We start from the raw sequence: 19,835 nt of genomic DNA on the forward strand, positions 1-19,835 counted from the left end.
TAACCCTTCAGGTGCTTCACAAGAACTAAAGCAATGTGGAAGGAAAAAATTTATGTTTTACTTTTTTCACCAAAAATTTACTTTGGAACCAATTTTTTTTTCACAAGAGTATCAGGAGAAAATGGACCACAACATTTGGTGTGCAATTTCCCCTGAGTATGCCAATACCCCATATGTGGTGGAAAACAAATTTTTGGATGCATGACTGTGAATATTGGGACGCCCTTTTCTGACAAATCCGTACTTGAGAAAATTATGTTTCTGATTCATTAGGACCCAAATCATTAAAAATCTGTCAGTAAAAAAAAAAAAAAAAATGAAAATTGCTAATTTGGCAAGTAATGGGCTAATAAGGATTTTTTACATAAATGGGGTAAAGATGAAAGGGTGAGAGATATAATAAATACAAAGTAAGGCCAGGATCACACACAGCGAGATACGGCCGAGTCTCGCAGGTTAAAACCAAGCTCTGGCACCGGAACTCCGGAGCGGAGCGTGCGGCCGCATAGCAATACATGGAGCTCCACGCTCCGCTCCGGAGTGCTGGTGCCAGAGCTTGGTTTTAACCTGCGAGACTCAGCCGTATCTCGCTGTAGTGTGACTCCGGCCTAACATAGACGCCAACAAGAACAAAATAAAGGCAAAAACCATTTTTTTAAGGACCATCTCACATTTGAAGTGAGTTTGTGGGTCAATATAACAGAAAATACACAAAAGTGTCACCATTCTAAAAACTGCATCCCTCAAGGTGTGCAAAAACCACATTCAATAAGTTTTTAACCCTTCAGGTGCTTCACAAGAACTAAAGCAATGTGGAAGGAAAAAAATTTATGTTTTACTTTTTTCACCAAAAATTTACTTTGGAACCAATTTTTTTTTTTCACAAGAGTATCAGGAGAAAATGGACCACAACATTTGGTGTGCAATTTCCCCTGAGTATGCCAATACCCCATATGTGGTGGAAAACTAATTTTTGGATGCATGACTGTGCTCAGAATGGAGGAGGCACCGTTTGACTTTTTGAATGCAAAATTGGCTGGAATCAATGGCAGCACCATGTCGCGTTTGGAGACCCAATGATGTACCTAAACAGTGGAACCCGCCAATTCTAACTCCAACCCTAACGACAACACACCCCTAACCATAATCCTAGCCACAACCCTAACCCCAACACACCCCTAACCCTAATCTCAAACCTAAGACTAAGCCCAACCATAACCACAACCATAACCCTAACCACAGCCCTAGCCCTAATCTCAAACCTAAGACTAAGCCCAACCATAACCACAACCATAACCCTAACCACAGCCCTAGCCCCAACACAATCCTAACCGCAACCCTAGCCCCAACCCTAACCCTAGCCCAACCCTAACCCTAGCTCTAGCCCCAACCCAAACCCTAATGGAAAAGTAGAAATAAAAGTTTTTTATTTTATTATTTTTACTTAACTGAGGGGGTGATAAGGGTGGTTCAATTTACTATTTTTTTATTTTAATCAATGTGATAGGGTCTATCACAGTGATCAAAGTGAACCAATAGAAAAGTCCTATTGTTGCACTGCGCATGCGACCGCCATTTTCTTACCGGAAGAAGACGCCGATGGCTGGGGGACTGGACTAGGGGATGCAGGACAGTCCAGGGACACCGGAGGTACCGGGAGAGCTCAAGGGACCCCATTTCTCTCTCCTCTGATGAGCTAGATCATATCAGAGGAGAGAGATATTAAATGGGAAATTGGGCTTTTTTTGCAGTCATCGTTACTTTGTGAATAAAGGTGCTCGCAACACTGGGGTTGGTAAAACTGACCTGAATCATGTTCTCCGGGGTCTTAGCTACCCCCGGTAGCCGAGACCCCAGAGAACTTCTGACACTGACCATTAGAAAGTGGCGCTAAAGAGTAAGTGCCCATAACTACTGCCATTAAAAGGCATATCGGCAGTCGTTGAGGGGTTAGAGGGAATCTGTCAGCAGGATTTCAACCCTCAAACTATTTGTATGCGGACCTGGGGATTATATTTTGTTCCTTCATTCACAGTCGGAGCCGCCAGAACGTTCTCATCTTTATGTAGCGTCACTATATGACATCTGGCTTTTTTGTGTCTGTAAGGCCGTATTCATACAGTGCAGAAATACTGTGTTTTCAGTTTTCTGCAGGATTCGAACCAAACTACAGAATAACAATCTTCTCTCCCTTATTTGATGCGTTTTGGGCGCAGATGTGAAGCCGTGTGCTTAATGTGATTTTTATAGTACAGAAAAACTGTGATTCTGTACATAGTAAAGTATCTGCAGTTTTCTACATGTTTTTTAGGGTCCACAAAGAAGAGAAGAGAGAAAAAAAAGCACCAAAACTGCACAGTTTAACAGTGTCCTTAGGTGCAAACCTGGCACCTGTTTTGTTATAGTAGTTTTTAACCTATTATCTACCAATGTCCTTTTTTTGGACACCTAATCTTTAGCTTCTAGCAACTAAGATTTTATAATTTTTATAATTTGGTCCAATTTTTTGTGTTGTGTTTTTAAAATGAATGTTTTCAAAATAGGAAATCATGTCATTATCATTTTTAATTGAATATTGGGACGCCCTTTTCTGACAAATCCGTACTTGAGAAAATTATGTTTCTGATTCATTAGGACCCAAATCATTAAAAATCTGTCAGTAAAAAAAAAAAAAAAAATGAAAATTGCTAATTTGGCAAGTAATGGGCTAATAAGGATTTTTTACATAAATGGGGTAAAGATGAAAGGGTGAGAGATATAATAAATACAAAGTAAGGCCAGGATCACACACAGCGAGATACGGCCGAGTCTCGCAGGTTAAAACCAAGCTCTGGCACCGGAACTCCGGAGCGGAGCGTGCGGCCGCATAGCAATACATGGAGCTCCACGCTCCGCTCCGGAGTGCTGGTGCCAGAGCTTGGTTTTAACCTGCGAGACTCAGCCGTATCTCGCTGTAGTGTGACTCCGGCCTAACATAGACGCCAACAAGAACAAAATAAAGGCAAAAACCATTTTTTTAAGGACCATCTCACATTTGAAGTGAGTTTGTGGGTCAATATAACAGAAAATACACAAAAGTGTCACCATTCTAAAAACTGCATCCCTCAAGGTGTGCAAAAACCACATTCAATAAGTTTTTAACCCTTCAGGTGCTTCACAAGAACTAAAGCAATGTGGAAGGAAAAAAATTTATGTTTTACTTTTTTCACCAAAAATTTACTTTGGAACCAATTTTTTTTTTTCACAAGAGTATCAGGAGAAAATGGACCACAACATTTGGTGTGCAATTTCCCCTGAGTATGCCAATACCCCATATGTGGTGGAAAACTAATTTTTGGATGCATGACTGTGCTCAGAATGGAGGAGGCACCGTTTGACTTTTTGAATGCAAAATTGGCTGGAATCAATGGCAGCACCATGTCGCGTTTGGAGACCCAATGATGTACCTAAACAGTGGAACCCGCCAATTCTAACTCCAACCCTAACGACAACACACCCCTAACCATAATCCTAGCCACAACCCTAACCCCAACACACCCCTAACCCTAATCTCAAACCTAAGACTAAGCCCAACCATAACCACAACCCTAACCACAGCTCTAGCCCTAATCTCAAACCTAAGACTAAGCCCAACCATAACCACAACCATAACCCTAACCACAGCCCTAGCCCCAACACAATCCTAACCGCAACCCTAGCCCCAACCCTAACCCTAGCCCAACCCTAACCCTAGCTCTAGCCCCAACCCAAACCCTAATGGAAAAGTAGAAATAAAAGTTTTTTATTTTATTATTTTTACTTAACTGAGGGGGTGATAAGGGTGGTTCAATTTACTATTTTTTTATTTTAATCAATGTGATAGGGTCTATCACAGTGATCAAAGTGAACCAATAGAAAAGTCCTATTGTTGCACTGCGCATGCGACCGCCATTTTCTTACCGGAAGAAGACGCCGATGGCTGGGGGACTGGACTAGGGGATGCAGGACAGTCCAGGGACACCGGAGGTACCGGGAGAGCTCAAGGGACCCCATTTCTCTCTCCTCTGATGAGCTAGATCATATCAGAGGAGAGAGATATTAAATGGGAAATTGGGCTTTTTTTGCAGTCATCGTTACTTTGTGAATAAAGGTGCTCGCAACACTGGGGTTGGTAAAACTGACCTGAATCATGTTCTCCGGGGTCTTAGCTACCCCCGGTAGCCGAGACCCCAGAGAACTTCTGACACTGACCATTAGAAAGTGGCGCTAAAGAGTAAGTGCCCATAACTACTGCCATTAAAAGGCATATCGGCAGTCGTTGAGGGGTTAGAGGGAATCTGTCAGCAGGATTTCAACCCTCAAACTATTTGTATGCGGACCTGGGGATTATATTTTGTTCCTTCATTCACAGTCGGAGCCGCCAGAACGTTCTCATCTTTATGTAGCGTCACTATATGACATCTGGCTTTTTTGTGTCTGTAAGGCCGTATTCATACAGTGCAGAAATACTGTGTTTTCAGTTTTCTGCAGGATTCGCACCAAACTACAGAATAACAATCTTCTCTCCCTTATTTGATGCGTTTTGGGCGCAGATGTGAAGCCGTGTGCTTAATGTGATTTTTATAGTACAGAAAAACTGTGATTCTGTACATAGTAAAGTATCTGCAGTTTTCTACATGTTTTTTAGGGTCCACAAAGAAGAGAAGAGAGAAAAAAAAAGCACCAAAACTGCACAGTTTAACAGTGTCCTTAGGTGCAAACCTGGCACCTGTTTTGTTATAGTAGTTTTTAACCTATTATCTACCAATGTCCTTTTTTTGGACACCTAATCTTTAGCTTCTAGCAACTAAGATTTTATAATTTTTATAATTTGGTCCAATTTTTTGTGTTGTGTTTTTAAAATGAATGTTTTCAAAATAAGAAATCATGTCATTGTCATTTTTAATTGAATATTGGGACGCCCTTTTCTGACAAATCCGTACTTGAGAAAATTATGTTTCTGATTCATTAGGACCCAAATCATTAAAAATCTGTCAGTAAAAAAAAAAAAAAAATGAAAATTGCTAATTTGGCAAGTAATGGGCTAATAAGGATTTTTTACATAAATGGGGTAAAGATGAAAGGGTGAGAGATATAATAAATACAAAGTAAGGCCAGGATCACACACAGCGAGATACGGCCGAGTCTCGCAGGTTAAAACCAAGCTCTGGCACCGGAACTCCGGAGCGGAGCGTGCGGCCGCATAGCAATACATGGAGCTCCACGCTCCGCTCCGGAGTGCCGGTGCCAGAGCTTGGTTTTAACCTGCGAGACTCAGCCGTATCTCGCTGTAGTGTGACTCCGGCCTAACATAGACGCCGACAAGAACAAAATAAAGGCAAAAAGCCGAAATGTAAAGGGATGAAAGATAAAGGCAATATAAAGCAGGTAAAGGGTTAAGGATGAAAAAAGGGATGAGAAATATGGTTTATTAAGGAAAATGGAAAAAAGAAAGAATTAAAGGGTTAGAAGGAAAATGAAAAAGATTGGTCTGTACAGGACAGGCGGGGTAGACATGTAAGATACCTTATATATAAAACATTTAAGAGGTAGGAAGAAAAGGAATGGGAAAAAAAGGAAAGGAAGAACATCTGGAAAACAGCTGGAGAAATAAGAATAGAGAGAAATACTGACCGTTACATCATGTAAGATACTGTGTGTTGGATTCTAAGGCCGGGCTCACACTAGCGTATTGCATCCGATGCGAGAGGATCGGATGCAATATACTAATGACCCTTGGCTCCTGCTCGCAGCAGAGCAGGAGCCGAGTGTCATGCGTCTGTGCTCCGATTCTCTCGCACAGGGAGGATCGGAGCACAGCTGCGGAGGAGGCGGAGAAATGAATTTCTCCATCTCCTCCATTGCTGGGGTCCGCTTATAGCGCACATCACTCGGATGATATCCGAGTGGTGTGCGCTGTCTCACTCGCACCCACAGGCTTATATGGGTGCGAGTGAGCCGAGAGTTTTCCTCGGTCCGAGACAATCGCTGCATGCTGCGATTGTCTCGGACCGAGGAAAACGGCCGACAAAAAGTCGGCTGGTGGGAGCGGCCCCATATGGTAACATTGGTCTGAGTGCAATGCGATTTTTTATCGCATTGCACTCGACCGTATTACGGTCTAGTGTGACCCCGGCCTAAGGCTGTGTGCACACGTTGTGGATTTTGATGCGGATCTGCAGCATTTTTTGACGGGCGGAGTTGCATCAAATCTGCAGTATAGTGCACAAGCAATGTCAGTCTATATGAAATTGACATTTAGTGTGCGCATGCTGTGGAAAAAAATGCTCGGAATCACAGCTTTTTTTGTGTTGTGCGGGTCATTACAATTACAGGGACACCAAATATGTCTGTTATTTGTTGATTGCAGATGCATATTATTTTTTATCAAGTGTTTTTCATTATTATTTTTTAGCATTTTTATAGGATAAAAATGTTTACCTCCACAGCAGGTGCAATTTTGCATTTTTAGGAGCTCTTGAGCTGCATAGGGCCCATATATTGTTCTTGTAATTGTCTGTGTCCGCCAGTGACTTCACACATTCAAGCCATGAGAGGAGCCTACAGAACAAATGTGCACAAAGAGCCCAAAGTTCTGTGCATGTTTCTTTCCTAAGCTCTTGTTTATTTCTGAACCATTTTTGTTCTCTCGTGTATACATTCCGGCACAGAATAGAGCTACTTTTGGATTTATTTATTATTATTTTGCTCTTCATACACTTTGTGTATTAGCCGATACCTGTTTACTTTATTCGTCTCACATTATGGCCATGAATAAAGCAAGATTCTGATGCTAATAGGACGCACTGATTTATTGGCATTGAATATTGTGCGTTTAGGTGTTTATTGTCACCGGTAAAAAAATATTTGGTGGTGGTGACTAAAGGTAGACGTCTAACTATAAATTAACTTGCTGGTCACAATGCTAATGTAAGCCTAAGGCCGGGGTCCTACTTGCGAGTGCAGTGCAAGAAACTTGTGCGAGTCTCTCGCATCAATACCCGGCACTGTCGCCGGCACTCAAGACCGGAGCGTTCAGATACATAGAAATACATGTAGCCGCACGCTCCGGTCCCGATTGCTGGCGGCAGTGCCAGGTATTGATGCGAGAGACTCGCATGAGTTTCTCACATTGCACTCGCAAGTGTGACCCCAGCCTTAGTGTCCAAATGTCTGTCCACTGGTATCAGAAGACCAAGGGTGTGTTAAGAGAACAATTACCATCCCATTATTCCACCTCCACAAGCCTGAACGATTGACCTATGACAGAAATGGTTCATTGATCGATGCTGCTTGTGCTGAATTCAGACCTTCCCTTCACCGTGGCGCAACAGAAATATGGATAGATCTGATCATGGCCGTGTTTTTTCACTACACAGTGAGCCATTTTTGTGCTGCTTTGCCCGCTGAAGTTTTGCGTTTTTGTGTGTCTTAGCAATGGCACTAAAAATTGACTGTAAAATTGGTTATAGCTAGAGTTGGGCAAATTGAATTCTCCTCAAATTTTCAAAAGATCCATATTCTCCAGCCACCTCTGCTTCTTGATCTCCCCCATTTGTTTCTCGGCACCTCTCCATAATGTCCCACATAATGAAAACCTGGTCATCTTCACTGTAGGCCAGGACTTCTAGCTGTGACTAAGGCCAGGATGTCCCTGCGAATCTAGTCATGTGCAGAAGTCCCAGATTCATCCTCTAAAGGTCATGGCACATCCCATGATGTCACAGTGTGCACCCTGAGCTTAGGACATGCACTCTGGGGCAGGACTTCTGGCTCTGACTAATCTCCACAATGTCATGATGTGATGTGTCCAGCGACCTTACGTCAAGGGATGTCCTTCCTAGCAAAAAGATGCCTAGTTATAGCCCATCTATGCTAAGGAACGAGTTGAGCAATTTGACCCATACGTTGGACCAGCATTGTGTGTGGTTGAAGTTTTCTTCTATGTGCACCACTTGTATATCAGTAACATTTTTGGCAGCCTCAGCTGACATTTTTCAATTTCACAAATAACATTTAAAAAAAAAAAAAGTTTTTTCTTTTGTATACCTGTAGATTTTTTCTGTATTTTTTCTGTTTATATGGATACCAAATATTCCGGCGTATACTATTTGTTTTGTGTAATATATATTCTAAAATACATTGATGAAATTATATTTTCAAAAATTGGTTCTGTTTTGACATTACTTTGTAGACATAGTATAAATGTAGACACCCTAATGTACACACATATGGGTATAGTCATTGTAAATTAGGGAACCTAAGGTTACAAATATGTTGATAGAGCCTAAAAAATATTTGGCAGCGACGCATGACGTTTCAGGCTTACATGTTCCATAACCTTAGCTCTCTGTCTCTGAATTCTGTGTCACTGCCTGAATCAGATCACAAAATAGCAAAGCTTGGTCTGTGCTGTAAATGTCACATTACTTTATAATGAAATGTATAGATCTCAATTTAACATTTAAAACAATTCTAGCGTATTTGTGCAATTGTTTTAATACCTTTTATTGTTTTATTACGATTTTGCATTTTTATGTAGCTATTACTCCAGCCCTAACTCAAACCCTAACCCTAACCATAGCCCTAACCCTAACTATAGCCCTAAACCTAACCATAGCCCTAACCATAGCCCTAACCCTAACCATAGCCCTAACCCTAACCATAACCCTAACCATAGCCCTAACCCTAGCCATAGCCCTAACCCTTACCATAGCCCTAACCCTAACCATAGCCCTAAACCTAACCATAGCCCTAACCCTAACCAGAGCCCTAACCCTAACCTTAGCCATAACCATAACCCTAACCATAGCCCTAACCCTAACCATAGCCCTAAACCTAACCATAGCCCTAACCCTAACCATAGCCCTAACCCTATCCTTAACCATAGCCCTAACCCTAACCATAGCCCTAACCATAGCCCTAACCATAGCCCTAACCATAGCCCTAACCCTAACCATAGCCCTAACCCTATCCTTAACCATAGCCCTAACCCTAACCATAGCCCTAACCATAGCCCTAACCATAGCCCTAACCATAGCCCTAACCCTAACTAGAGCCATAACTATAACCCTAACCATAGCCCTAACCCTAACCATAGCTGTTGTGAATTCTGCTTTTGGGCTCCCTCCGGTAGTTGTATGTGGTAATGCAGTAAGAGACCTGTCAATCTACCTGAGCCGGATTGGGGACCTGCCAGATTTCTGCACATTTCTGGCTCCATTTTAATCTCTGCTGTGGCGTTTCAGAGTAAAACATCATTGCTTACAATGTAGGAGCTTGACCTTGACTAATGCTAAAAGTAAAGTAGTAACGGTCCATTTTTTAAACCTTAATATAATTTTGATTATTGATAATTGGGGGTTCATTGCTAATTTTAACACCTAGTTCAGTCATAGTAGTAGTATATATACAGTATATATAAAGTGATGTGGCCTTTGAGCAACTAAGATATTGGTAAAGTCCATTGCTCAGGTGTTATTCATTCTCAAAGATAATAGTATTGTACTAATGCCTTGCACCAGTAGCAAAAATATCAACAGCTGAAGCGTTATTGGGATGAATACAATGGAAAAATGAGAAGAACAGAAATTCCTACCTAAGGGTGCTAAAAGTAATGGGAAAGGTTGGGTAGCCAATAGATTTCTTGGCCACTCTTGGCCCTAGAGGGGAAAATCCCCTAGTGGGGAAAATAAGTATTTGATATGCTGCCGATTTTGCAAGTGTTCCCACCTACAAAGAATGGACAGGTCTGTCATTTTTATCTTAGGTACACTTCACCTGTGAGAGACAGAATCTAGAAAAAACCCAGAAAATCACATTGCATGATTTTCATATAATTCATTTGCATTTTATTGCATGAAATATGTATTTGATACTATAGAAAAACAGAACAGAACGTTTCCTGTAGTTCTTAACCAGGTTTGCACACACTGCAGCCAGGATTTTGGCCCCCTCCTCCATACAGATCTTCTCCAGATCTTTCAGGTTCCGGGGCTGTCGCTGGCCAACATTGAGTTTTAGCTCCCTCCAAAGATTTTCCATTGGGCTCAGGCCTGGAGACTGGCTAGGACACTCCAGAATCCTGGAATAATTCTTATGGAGCTGCTCCTTAGTTGCCCTGGCTGTGTATTTCTAGTTATTGTCATGCTGGAAGATTCAGCCACGACCCATCTTCAATGTTCTTACTGGGGGAAGGAGGTTGTTGGCCAAAATCTTGCGATACATGACCCCATCCATCCTCCCTTCAATACAGTGCAGTCATCCTGTCCCCTTTACAGAAAAGCACCCCCAAAGTATGTTTTCCCCACCATGCTTCATGGTTAAGAGAATGATCTTGGTCCTTCCTTTTCCTCCAAACACAGCAAGTATAGTTGATACCAAAAAGTTCTATTTTGGTCTCATCTGACCACATGACCTTCTCCCATGCCTCCTATGGGTCATTCAGATGGTCATTGGTGAACTTCAAATGAGTCTGGACATGTGTTGGTGGAAGCTTGCATGTCCTGCAGGATTTTAATCCATGATGGCACAGTGTGTTACTAATGGTAATGTTTGAGACTGTGGTCCCAGCTCTCTTCAGGTCATTGACCAGGTTCTCCCATGTAATTCTGGGCTTATTCCTGACCTTTCTTAGAATCATCCTTACCCTATGAGGCGAGATCTTACATGGAGCCCCGGACCGAGGAAGCTTGACAGTCATTTTGTGTTTCTTCCACTTCTTAATAATTGAGTCAACATTTGTTGCCTTCTCAGCAAGCTGCTTGGCTATTGTCCTGTAGCCCAACCTAGAATTGTTCCAGTCTACAATTTTGGCCCTGGTCTCCTTAGACAGGTCTTTGGTCTTGGCCATGGTGGAGAGGTTGGAGTGTGATTCAGTGTGTGGACAGGGGTCTTTTATACAGTTAAATAGGTGCAATTAATCCAGGTAATTAGTGCAGAGCAGGAGGCTTCTTCAAGAAAAACTAACCGGTCTGTGAGAGCCAGAATTCTTGCTGGTTGGTTGGTGACCAAATACTTATTTCATGCAATAAAATGCAATTTAATTATGTAAAAATCATACAATGTGATTTTCTGGATTTTGTTTTTTTTATTCTTTCTCTCACAGATGCAGTATACCTATGATAAAAATTATAGACCTCTTCCTCCTTTGTAGATGGGAAAACTTGCAAAATTGTCAGTGTATCAAATACTTATTTTCCCCACTATATAAATCAATTTATCAATCATTATGTATATTTATCTATATATTTAGCTATCCAACAATGTATCAATAATTCTATGCATCTAGTTACCTAGCTATCATCTTTACCTCTATATCTTTATATATGATAGAACTAAGCAGCAGCACATGTGAAAAGACTTGGGTATACTAATAGATCACAGACTGCACATGAGTCAACAGTGTGATGCAGCAGCACAAAAGACAAACACAGTTCTCGGATCTATTAAGAAAAGAATGGAGTCTTAATAATATGAAGTAATTATCCCCCTCTACTCCTCCTTGGTCAGGCCTCATCTGGAATACTGTGTCCAGTTCTGGGCACCACATTTTAAAACAGACATTGATAAACTGGAGCAAGTTTAGAGAAGAGCGACCAGAATGGTGACCGGTCTGCAAAAGATGTCCTATGAGGAACGGTTGCAGGATCTGGGAATGTTTAGCTTGCGAAAATGAAGACTGAGAGGAGACTTAATAGCTGTCTACAAATATCTGAAGGGCTGTCACGGTGTAGAGGGATCATCATTATTCTCATTTACATGGAAACACGAGAAGCAATGGAATAAGACTGAAAGGGAGAAGATACAAATTAGGAAAACATTTTATGACAGTGAGGGTGATCAATGAGTGGAACAGGCGGCCTTGAAAGGCGGTGAGTTCTCCTTCAATGGAAGTCTTCACACAGCGGCTAGACAGACATGATGTCTGAGATGGTTTAGTGAATCCTGCATTGAGCAGGGAGTTGGACACGATGACCCTGGAGGTCCCTTCCTATTCTAACTTTCTATCATTCTATGACTGATTTTTTTGTGTTAAATAACTTCATTTAACATATTGTATTTACAGAATGTAAAATATAATGTTAAAATTGCATTGCATATGGGTTATATACGCAATGAATGAGAGAAAAAAATGCATACTCGGATTGCACTCCCATTACAAACGCCAAAAAAATGGATTTGACTCTCGGGGCTGAAAATCAGAGCAATTTTTTTATGATTGTGAGATTTCAGCCTTAGGCACAAAACCTTTGAGAATTGGATAAGCATTATAGCTTTACAATGTTGGTATAGTCATTAATACACGATTACAGTATATGACATTGTTGTTTTTGTGACGTGCACCCATCATATGTGTTATCATCATATGTGCAGTTACTCGGCTACTGCCTTTCTACATGTGTATACATGACACCATTTTCTTTGGCTGTTCCAAGCAGTAGTTCAGCCTTTTCCTAGGATCTTTTCACTGATGCTACTTGCCTTGTTTTTAATGTATTTTCAATAACATTTATACTTTTCATACGGTAGCATAGACACTTGGTTCTCGTTTTTCATTATTTTATTCACAGGCCGGTATTTTTGATCAGTATTTGATAGTTAAACCAGGAATGTCTCCAAAGCACATAACTGCTGTCAATTTGGTGTCAATCTTCCAATTATAGGTTTTCTCTGCAAGTTCCGCTCCTGGTTTTGGCATGCAAAATGCAAAATACTGACCAAATACCAATGTGTGAAAAAGCCCTGATACAAATGTTATTTTCGCTATTATTGGTAATCACAGCATTAAATTCACACATGGGAACAGAATAGCAGTGTATGTAAGGATTGGAAGTACACGCATATTTATAGAAAACATTTGCTCACCTGGATAATCGCAGTGATGGATTCGTCTTTTCTCAAGTTCAGGGTTATTCCTCCGGTTGAATTTCGGGACTGCCATAATCACTTGTGCTGGTGGTAGCATAGACAGGGAATGTGGCATTGGGTGGATGGATGGAGCCTGTACCAGCTTCAGTCCAAATGTTGCTTGATAAGATGGAGGTAGTGATATAGTGTTAATCAACTCTGCCTGATTCTCAGGGCTTCCTGGTTGAGAATTTGGAGGAGAAGGTGGCAAAGTGACCGATGGAGATTGATAATATTGCCCAGAAACTATAGCACCCTCTTGACCCAAGCCTTGCACCTGCTTTCCGAGATGTTGTATTGCAGAATGGGTTAATAAAGAGGCTCCATTGACGGTGGTCATAGTATTCCCAGTAACTGCGTTTTCCGCTGATGTGCTTACATTGGCCTGCACCACACTTAGCGCATCATTGGCTACCGACATATGGTAAAGATGAGTCTGAAGGTTGCCAGCGTCTGACAACGGGATTTCAGATGGTGGTTCCTGCTTTATAAATATGTTGTTGACCGCCACTGAATGCGGCATGCTGAACACGCTGGTGAAATCTGGCAAAGTCTGGGTCAAGGAGGCCGAGCACGGCTGGGGGAAATCGGTACCTGGCTCACTCTTTATTTGTGGGAGGACGGTGAACGTTTTTGGTGGACGATATAAACCTGTTCGTAGATGAGACGTGTCTGGTAGAATAACATTGATGTTCACGCTGTATGGGGCCTGGGGTGGCTTTTCGGATTCAAAGAATTCATCTACCACTGAGGCGCTCTCTCTTCTGTATTTTTTATCAGCGTCTGCTGTAAGAATTTGCATCGGGGGGCCGTGAGCCAGAAGATATTTGTCCATTTCTGATCTGGTCTGCGGAGAGAATATATAAGGTGTTTAAATTCTGAGTTAGGCCTTATATATTATTATGTGTTGCTTATATAGCGCCATTAATTCCACAGCTTTACAGACATTATCGGTGCTGTCCCCATTGGGGCTCACAATTTACATTTCCTATCAATTTGTCTTTGGATTGTGAGAGGAAACCGGAGAACCTGGAGGAAACCCACGCAAACACGAGAACACACAAACTCCTTGTAGATGTCTTTGGTGGACCTTATATTAGCTTCATTAAATATTGAACACCTCTAGCTGTTCTTAAATGGGTTTTCCACTTCTAGGAAAATGGACCCTAAACTATTCCAGTAATGTAAAACAGCAGAAGGCAGATAGTAGTCACCCTCACCATCTCCACTTCCCTACTACAGCTACGGTCTCCGTCTTTTGGTTACAGCAGTGAAATCACGTGAATCGTCACATCACCCTACTACCAATCACTGAACTTAGGGACTCTAGAAAAAAAAACCCTGAGCTCAGTGATTGGCTGCAGCGGTGATATGAGCTGTCAAAGTGACGTAACTACTGCAGCCAAAACACAGAAATCCGAAGAGCCGGCAATGGACATTACAGGAACTGTTTGGAGTCACCGTTTCTAAAAGTGGAAAACCTCTTTAACACTTGAATGACATATGTTGGATTTTGGTGTAAATACCTTCTCCCAATCTTACCTACACAATATATTCAACGAGACACAAGAGTGTCCACCATTCCATCCGCCAAGAGTCGTAACGATAACACATTTACGGCAAATCCTACCTTTCCCAAAGACTTTGCAATATTAACCCGATTTTTCCCGACCCTGACTCTTTATAAATACAGATCCTGTTCCTCATAACTTTGCGAATTATACAGGTCTGGGCATAATAGAAAATAACGACTAAATGACATCTGTATACCGAGGTATTTAGTAGTTTGATAGCCGTCGCCTGTTACAACCTTTTATGAGTTAATAGCTGCTGCTTTTTTACAAGCCTTTGAGTGAACTTTGTTCACGAGTCACCTACTGAGCGCAGATTATAGGAATGGTTTATGCCATAAAGCTGTCCTACACATTTGTCTAGTTGTATATTACACAAATATATTGCAGGGTTTTTTTTTTTAACTGGATGACAATCTCATTCTAATGATTCAGTATGGAATGACCTTGAAAATTTTCTAGAATGTGTTCCATTTTGTAAAAAAAAAACTGATTGAAAGACAGAGTAAATATGTGAAATACAGATGTAGCACGTGTTATCTCTACAGGTGAGGCGCTGCCTTATTAATGTAGCTCTATGGATATGCACAGAATAATAGTGTTCATGCAGAGTGTATTAATGTTTACGCCGTGCAGACAGTGTGTGCAGTCACGCTAAATTACCGATGTAGTGCACCGACGTTGTAAAGATAACTCATCTGAGCACAAAAGCAACATATTTAAATATTACAGCAAACCTTCCTTTACTATGACTCACACTGCAATCAACAATGTAAAAAATATTATTATGATAATAATAATAATAATAATTTTTATTTATATAGCGCCAACATATTCCGCAGCGCTTTACAAATTATAGAGGGGACTTGTACAGACAATAGACATTACAGCATAACAGAAATCACAGTTCAGAATAGATAATAGATAACCAAGAGGAGTGAGGGCCCTGCTCGCAAGCTTACAAACTATGAGGAAGAGGGGAGACACGAGAGGTGGATGGTAACAATTGCTTTAGTTATTTGGACCAGCCATAGTGTAAGGCTCGGTTGTTCATATAAAGCTGTGTGAACCAGTTAACTGCCTAAGTATGTAGCAGTACAGACACAGAGGGCTAATAACTGCATAAAGTGAATGAGAACATAATACGAGGAACCTGATTATGTTTTTTTTTTGTTTGTTTTTTAATAGGCCACACAGGGATAGTTAGGTTAATGCATTGAGGCGGTAGACCAGTCTGAACAAATTAGTTTTTAGGGTACGCTTAAAACTGTGGGGATTGGGGATTAATCGTATTAAGCTAGGTAGTGCATTCCAAAGAATCGGCGCAGCACGTGTAAAGTCTTGGAGACGGGAGTGGGAGGTTCTGATTATTGAGGATGCTAACCTGAGGTCATTAGCGGAGCGGAGAGCGCGGGTAGGGTGGTAGACTGAGACCAGAGAGGAGATGTAGGGTGGTGCTGAGCCATGGAGTGCTTTGTGGATGAGGGTAGTAGTTTTGTACTGGATTCTTGAGTGGATGGGTAGCCAGTGTAATGACTGGCACAAGGTAGAGGCATCGGTGTAACGGTTGGTGAGGAATATGATCCTGGCTGCAGCATTCAGGACAGATTGGAGAGGGGAGAGTTTGGTAAGAGGGAGACCGATTAGTAGAGAGTTACAATAGTCCAGACGAGAATGAATAAGTGAGACAGTAAGAGTTTTTGCAGAGTCGAAAGTAAGAAAAGGGCGAATTCTAGAAATGTTTTTGAGGTGCAGATAAGAAGAGCGAGCCAGTGATCGGATGTGGGGGGTGAATAAAAGCTCGGAATCAAGTCTGACCCCAAGGCAGCGGGCATGTTGCTTTGGAGTAATGGTGGAACCGCACATGGAGATGGCAATGTCAGGCAAAGGTAGGTTAGCAGAGGGAGAGAACACGAGGAGTTCAGTTTTTGACAGGTTCAGTTTCAGATAGAGGGAGGACATGATGTTAGAGACAGTGGTAAGACAATCACTGGTGTTTTCTAAAAAGGCAGGCGAGGTATCAGGAGAAGTGTATAATTGGATGTCGTCAGCATAGAGATGGGACTGGAAACCAAATCTAAATGTGGCTAAACAAAGAAGTAAGACAGGCAATTAACAGTAAAAAGAAAGCATTTGCACTACTAAAGCAGGATGGCACCATTGAAGCTCTAAAAAACTATAGGGAGAAAAATTCTTTATCTAAAAACTAATTAAAGCTGCCAAAAAGGAAACAGAGAAGCACATTGCTAAGGAGAGTAAAACTAATCCCAAACTGTTCTTCAACTATATCAATAGTAAAAGAATAAAAACTGAAAATGAAGGCCCCTTAAAAAATAGTGAGGAAAGAATGGTTGTAGCTGACGAGGAAAAAGCTAACATATTAAACACCTTCTTCTCCACGGTATTCACGGTGGAAAATGAAATGCTAGATGAAATCCCAAGAAACAATGAAAACCCTATATTAAGGGTCACCAATCTAACCCAAGAAGAGGTGCGAAACCGGCTAAATAAGATTAAAATATATAAATCTACGGGTCCGGATGGCATACACCCACGAGTACTAAGAGAACTAAGTAATGTAATACAGGTCCTTCTCAAAAAATTAGCATATAGTGTTAAATTTCATTATTTACCATAATGTAATGATTACAATTAAACTTTCATATATTATAGATTCATTATCCACCAACTGAAATTTGTCAGGTCTTTTATTGTTTTAATACTGATGATTTTGGCATACAACTCCTGATAACCCAAAAAACCTGTCTCAATAAATTAGCATATCAAGAAAAGGTTCTCTAAACGACCTATTACCCTAATCTTCTGAATCAACTAATTAAGGCTACGTTCACATTAGCGTCGCGTCGCTGTTGCGTCGGCGACGCAGCGGCGACGCGCCCCTATGTTTAACATAGGGGACGCGTGCGTCTTTTTGCACGCGTTTTCCGACACGTGCGTCGTTTTAGACGCTAGCGTCGGACGCAAGAAAACGCTACAAGTTGCATTTTTCTTGCGTCCGATTTTGTCAAAAAACGACGCACGCGTCGCAAAACGCGCGCGTTTTTGCGCGCGTTTGCGCGCGTTTTTCCGTGCGTCGCGCGTTGCGTCGCCGACGCAGGGCGGCGCAACGCTAGTGTGAACGTAGCCTAACTCTAAACACATGCAAAAGATACCTGAGGCTTATATAAACTCCCTGCCGGGTTCATTACTCAAAACCCCCATCATGGGTAAGACTAGCGACCTGACAGATGTCAAGAAGGCCATCATTGACACCCTCAAGCAAGAGGGTAAGACCCAGAAAGAAATTTCTCAACAAATAGGCTGTTCCCAGAGTGCTGTATCAAGGCACCTCAATGGTAAGTCTGTTGGAAGGAAACAATGTGGCAGAAAACGCTGTACAACGAGAAGAGGAGACCGGACCCTGAGGAAGATTGTGGAGAAGGACCGATTCCAGACCTTGGGGAACCTGAGGAAGCAGTGGACTGAGTCTGGTGTGGAAACATCCAGAGCCACCGTGCACAGGCGTGTGCAGGAAATGGGCTACAGGTGCCGCATTCCCCAGGTAAAGCCACTTTTGAACCATAAACAGCGGCAGAAGCGCCTGACCTGGGCTACAGAGAAGCAGCACTGGACTGTTGCTAAGTGGTCCCAAGTACTTTTTTCTGATGAAAGCAAATTTTACATGTCATTCGGAAATCAAGGTGCCAGAGTCTGGAGGAAGACTGGGGAGAAGGAAATGCCAAAATGCCTGAAGTCCAGTGTCAAGTACCCACAGTCAGTGATGGTGTGGGGTGCCATGTCAGCTGCTGGTGTTGGTCCACTGTGTTTCATCAAGGGCAGGGTCAATGCTTTATGGTGATGAAGATTTCATTTTTTCAGCACGACCTGGCACCTGCTCACAGTGCCAAAACCACTGGTAAATGGTTTACTGACCATGGTATTACTGTGCTCAATTGGCCTGCCAACTCTCCTGACCTGAACCCCATAGAGAATCTGTGGGATATTGTGAAGAGAAAGTTGAGAGACGCAAGACCCAACACTCTGGTTGAGCTTAAGACCGCTATTGAAGCATCCTGGGCCTCCATAACATCTCAGTAGTGTCACAGGCTTATTGCCTCCATGCCACGCCGCATTGAAGCAGTCATTTCTGCCAAAGGATTCCCGACCAAGTATTGAGTGCATAACTGAACATTATTATTTGATGTTTTTTTTGTTTGTTATTAAAAAACACTTTTATTTGATTGGATGGGTGAAATATGCTAATTTATTGAGACAGGTTTTTTGGGTTATCAGGAGTTGTATGCCAAAATCATCAGTATTAAAACAATAAAAGACCTGACAAATTTCAGTTGGTGGATAATGAATCTATAATATATGAAAGTTTAATTGTAATCATTACATTATGGTAAATAATGAAATTTAACACTATATGCTAATTTTTTGAGAAGGACCTGTAGATAAACCATTATTTCTTATTTTTAGGGACTCTATAGTGACGGGGTCTGTTCCGCCGGACTGGCGCATAGCAAATGTGGTGCCAATATTCAAAAAGGGCTCTAAAAGTGAACCTGGAAATTATAGGCCAGTAAGTCTAACCTCTATTGTTGGTAAAATATTTGAAGGGTTTCTGAGGGATGTTATTCTGGATTATCTCAATGAGAATAACTGTTTAACTCCATATCAGCATGGGTTTATGAGAAATCGCTCCTGTCAAACCAATCTAATCAGTTTTTATGAAGAGGTAAGCTATAGACTGGACCACGGTGAGTCATTGGACGTGGTATATCTCGATTTTTCCAAAGCGTTTGATACCGTGCCGCACAAGAGGTTGGTACACAAAATGAGAATGCTTGGTCTGGGGGAAAATGTGTGTAAATGGGTTAGTAACTGGCTTAGTGATAGAAAGCAGAGGGTGGTTATAAATGGTATAGTCTCTAACTGGGTCGCTGTGACCAGTGGGGTACCGCAGGGGTCAGTATTGGGACCTGTTCTCTTCAACATATTCATTAATGATCTGGTAGAAGGTTTACACAGTAAAATATCAATATTTGCAGATGATACAAAACTATGTAAAGCAGTTAATACAAGAGAAGATAGTATTCTGCTACAGATGGATCTGGATAAGTTGGAAACTTGGGCTGAAAGGTGGCAGATGAGGTTTAACAATGATAAATGTAAGGTTATACACATGGGAAGAAGGAATCAATATCACCATTACACACTGAACGGGAAACCACTGGGTAAATCTGACAGGGAGAAGGACTTGGGGATTCTAGTTAATGATAAACTTACCTGGAGCAGCCAGTGCCAGGCAGCAGCTGCCAAGGCAAACAGGAT

At 41.7% G+C, this 19,835-nt stretch overlaps 1 protein-coding gene across 1 annotated transcript in view; it reads right to left on the reverse strand.

The window, feature by feature from the left end:
• Nucleotides 1-19,835, reverse strand: part of LOC138662715 (Krueppel-like factor 5) — a 134,255-nt gene that overhangs the window by 54,921 nt on the left and 59,499 nt on the right. Inside the window, exon 2 of the mRNA XM_069748604.1 lies at nucleotides 12,886-13,774. Within this exon, the coding sequence (XP_069604705.1) occupies nucleotides 12,886-13,774 (889 nt within the window). The remainder of the gene's footprint in view (nucleotides 1-12,885; nucleotides 13,775-19,835) is intronic.

The sequence above is a fragment of the Ranitomeya imitator genome, chromosome 2, assembly GCF_032444005.1.
Source record: "Ranitomeya imitator isolate aRanImi1 chromosome 2, aRanImi1.pri, whole genome shotgun sequence".
In the NCBI taxonomy this organism is placed as follows: domain Eukaryota; kingdom Metazoa; phylum Chordata; class Amphibia; order Anura; family Dendrobatidae; genus Ranitomeya; species Ranitomeya imitator.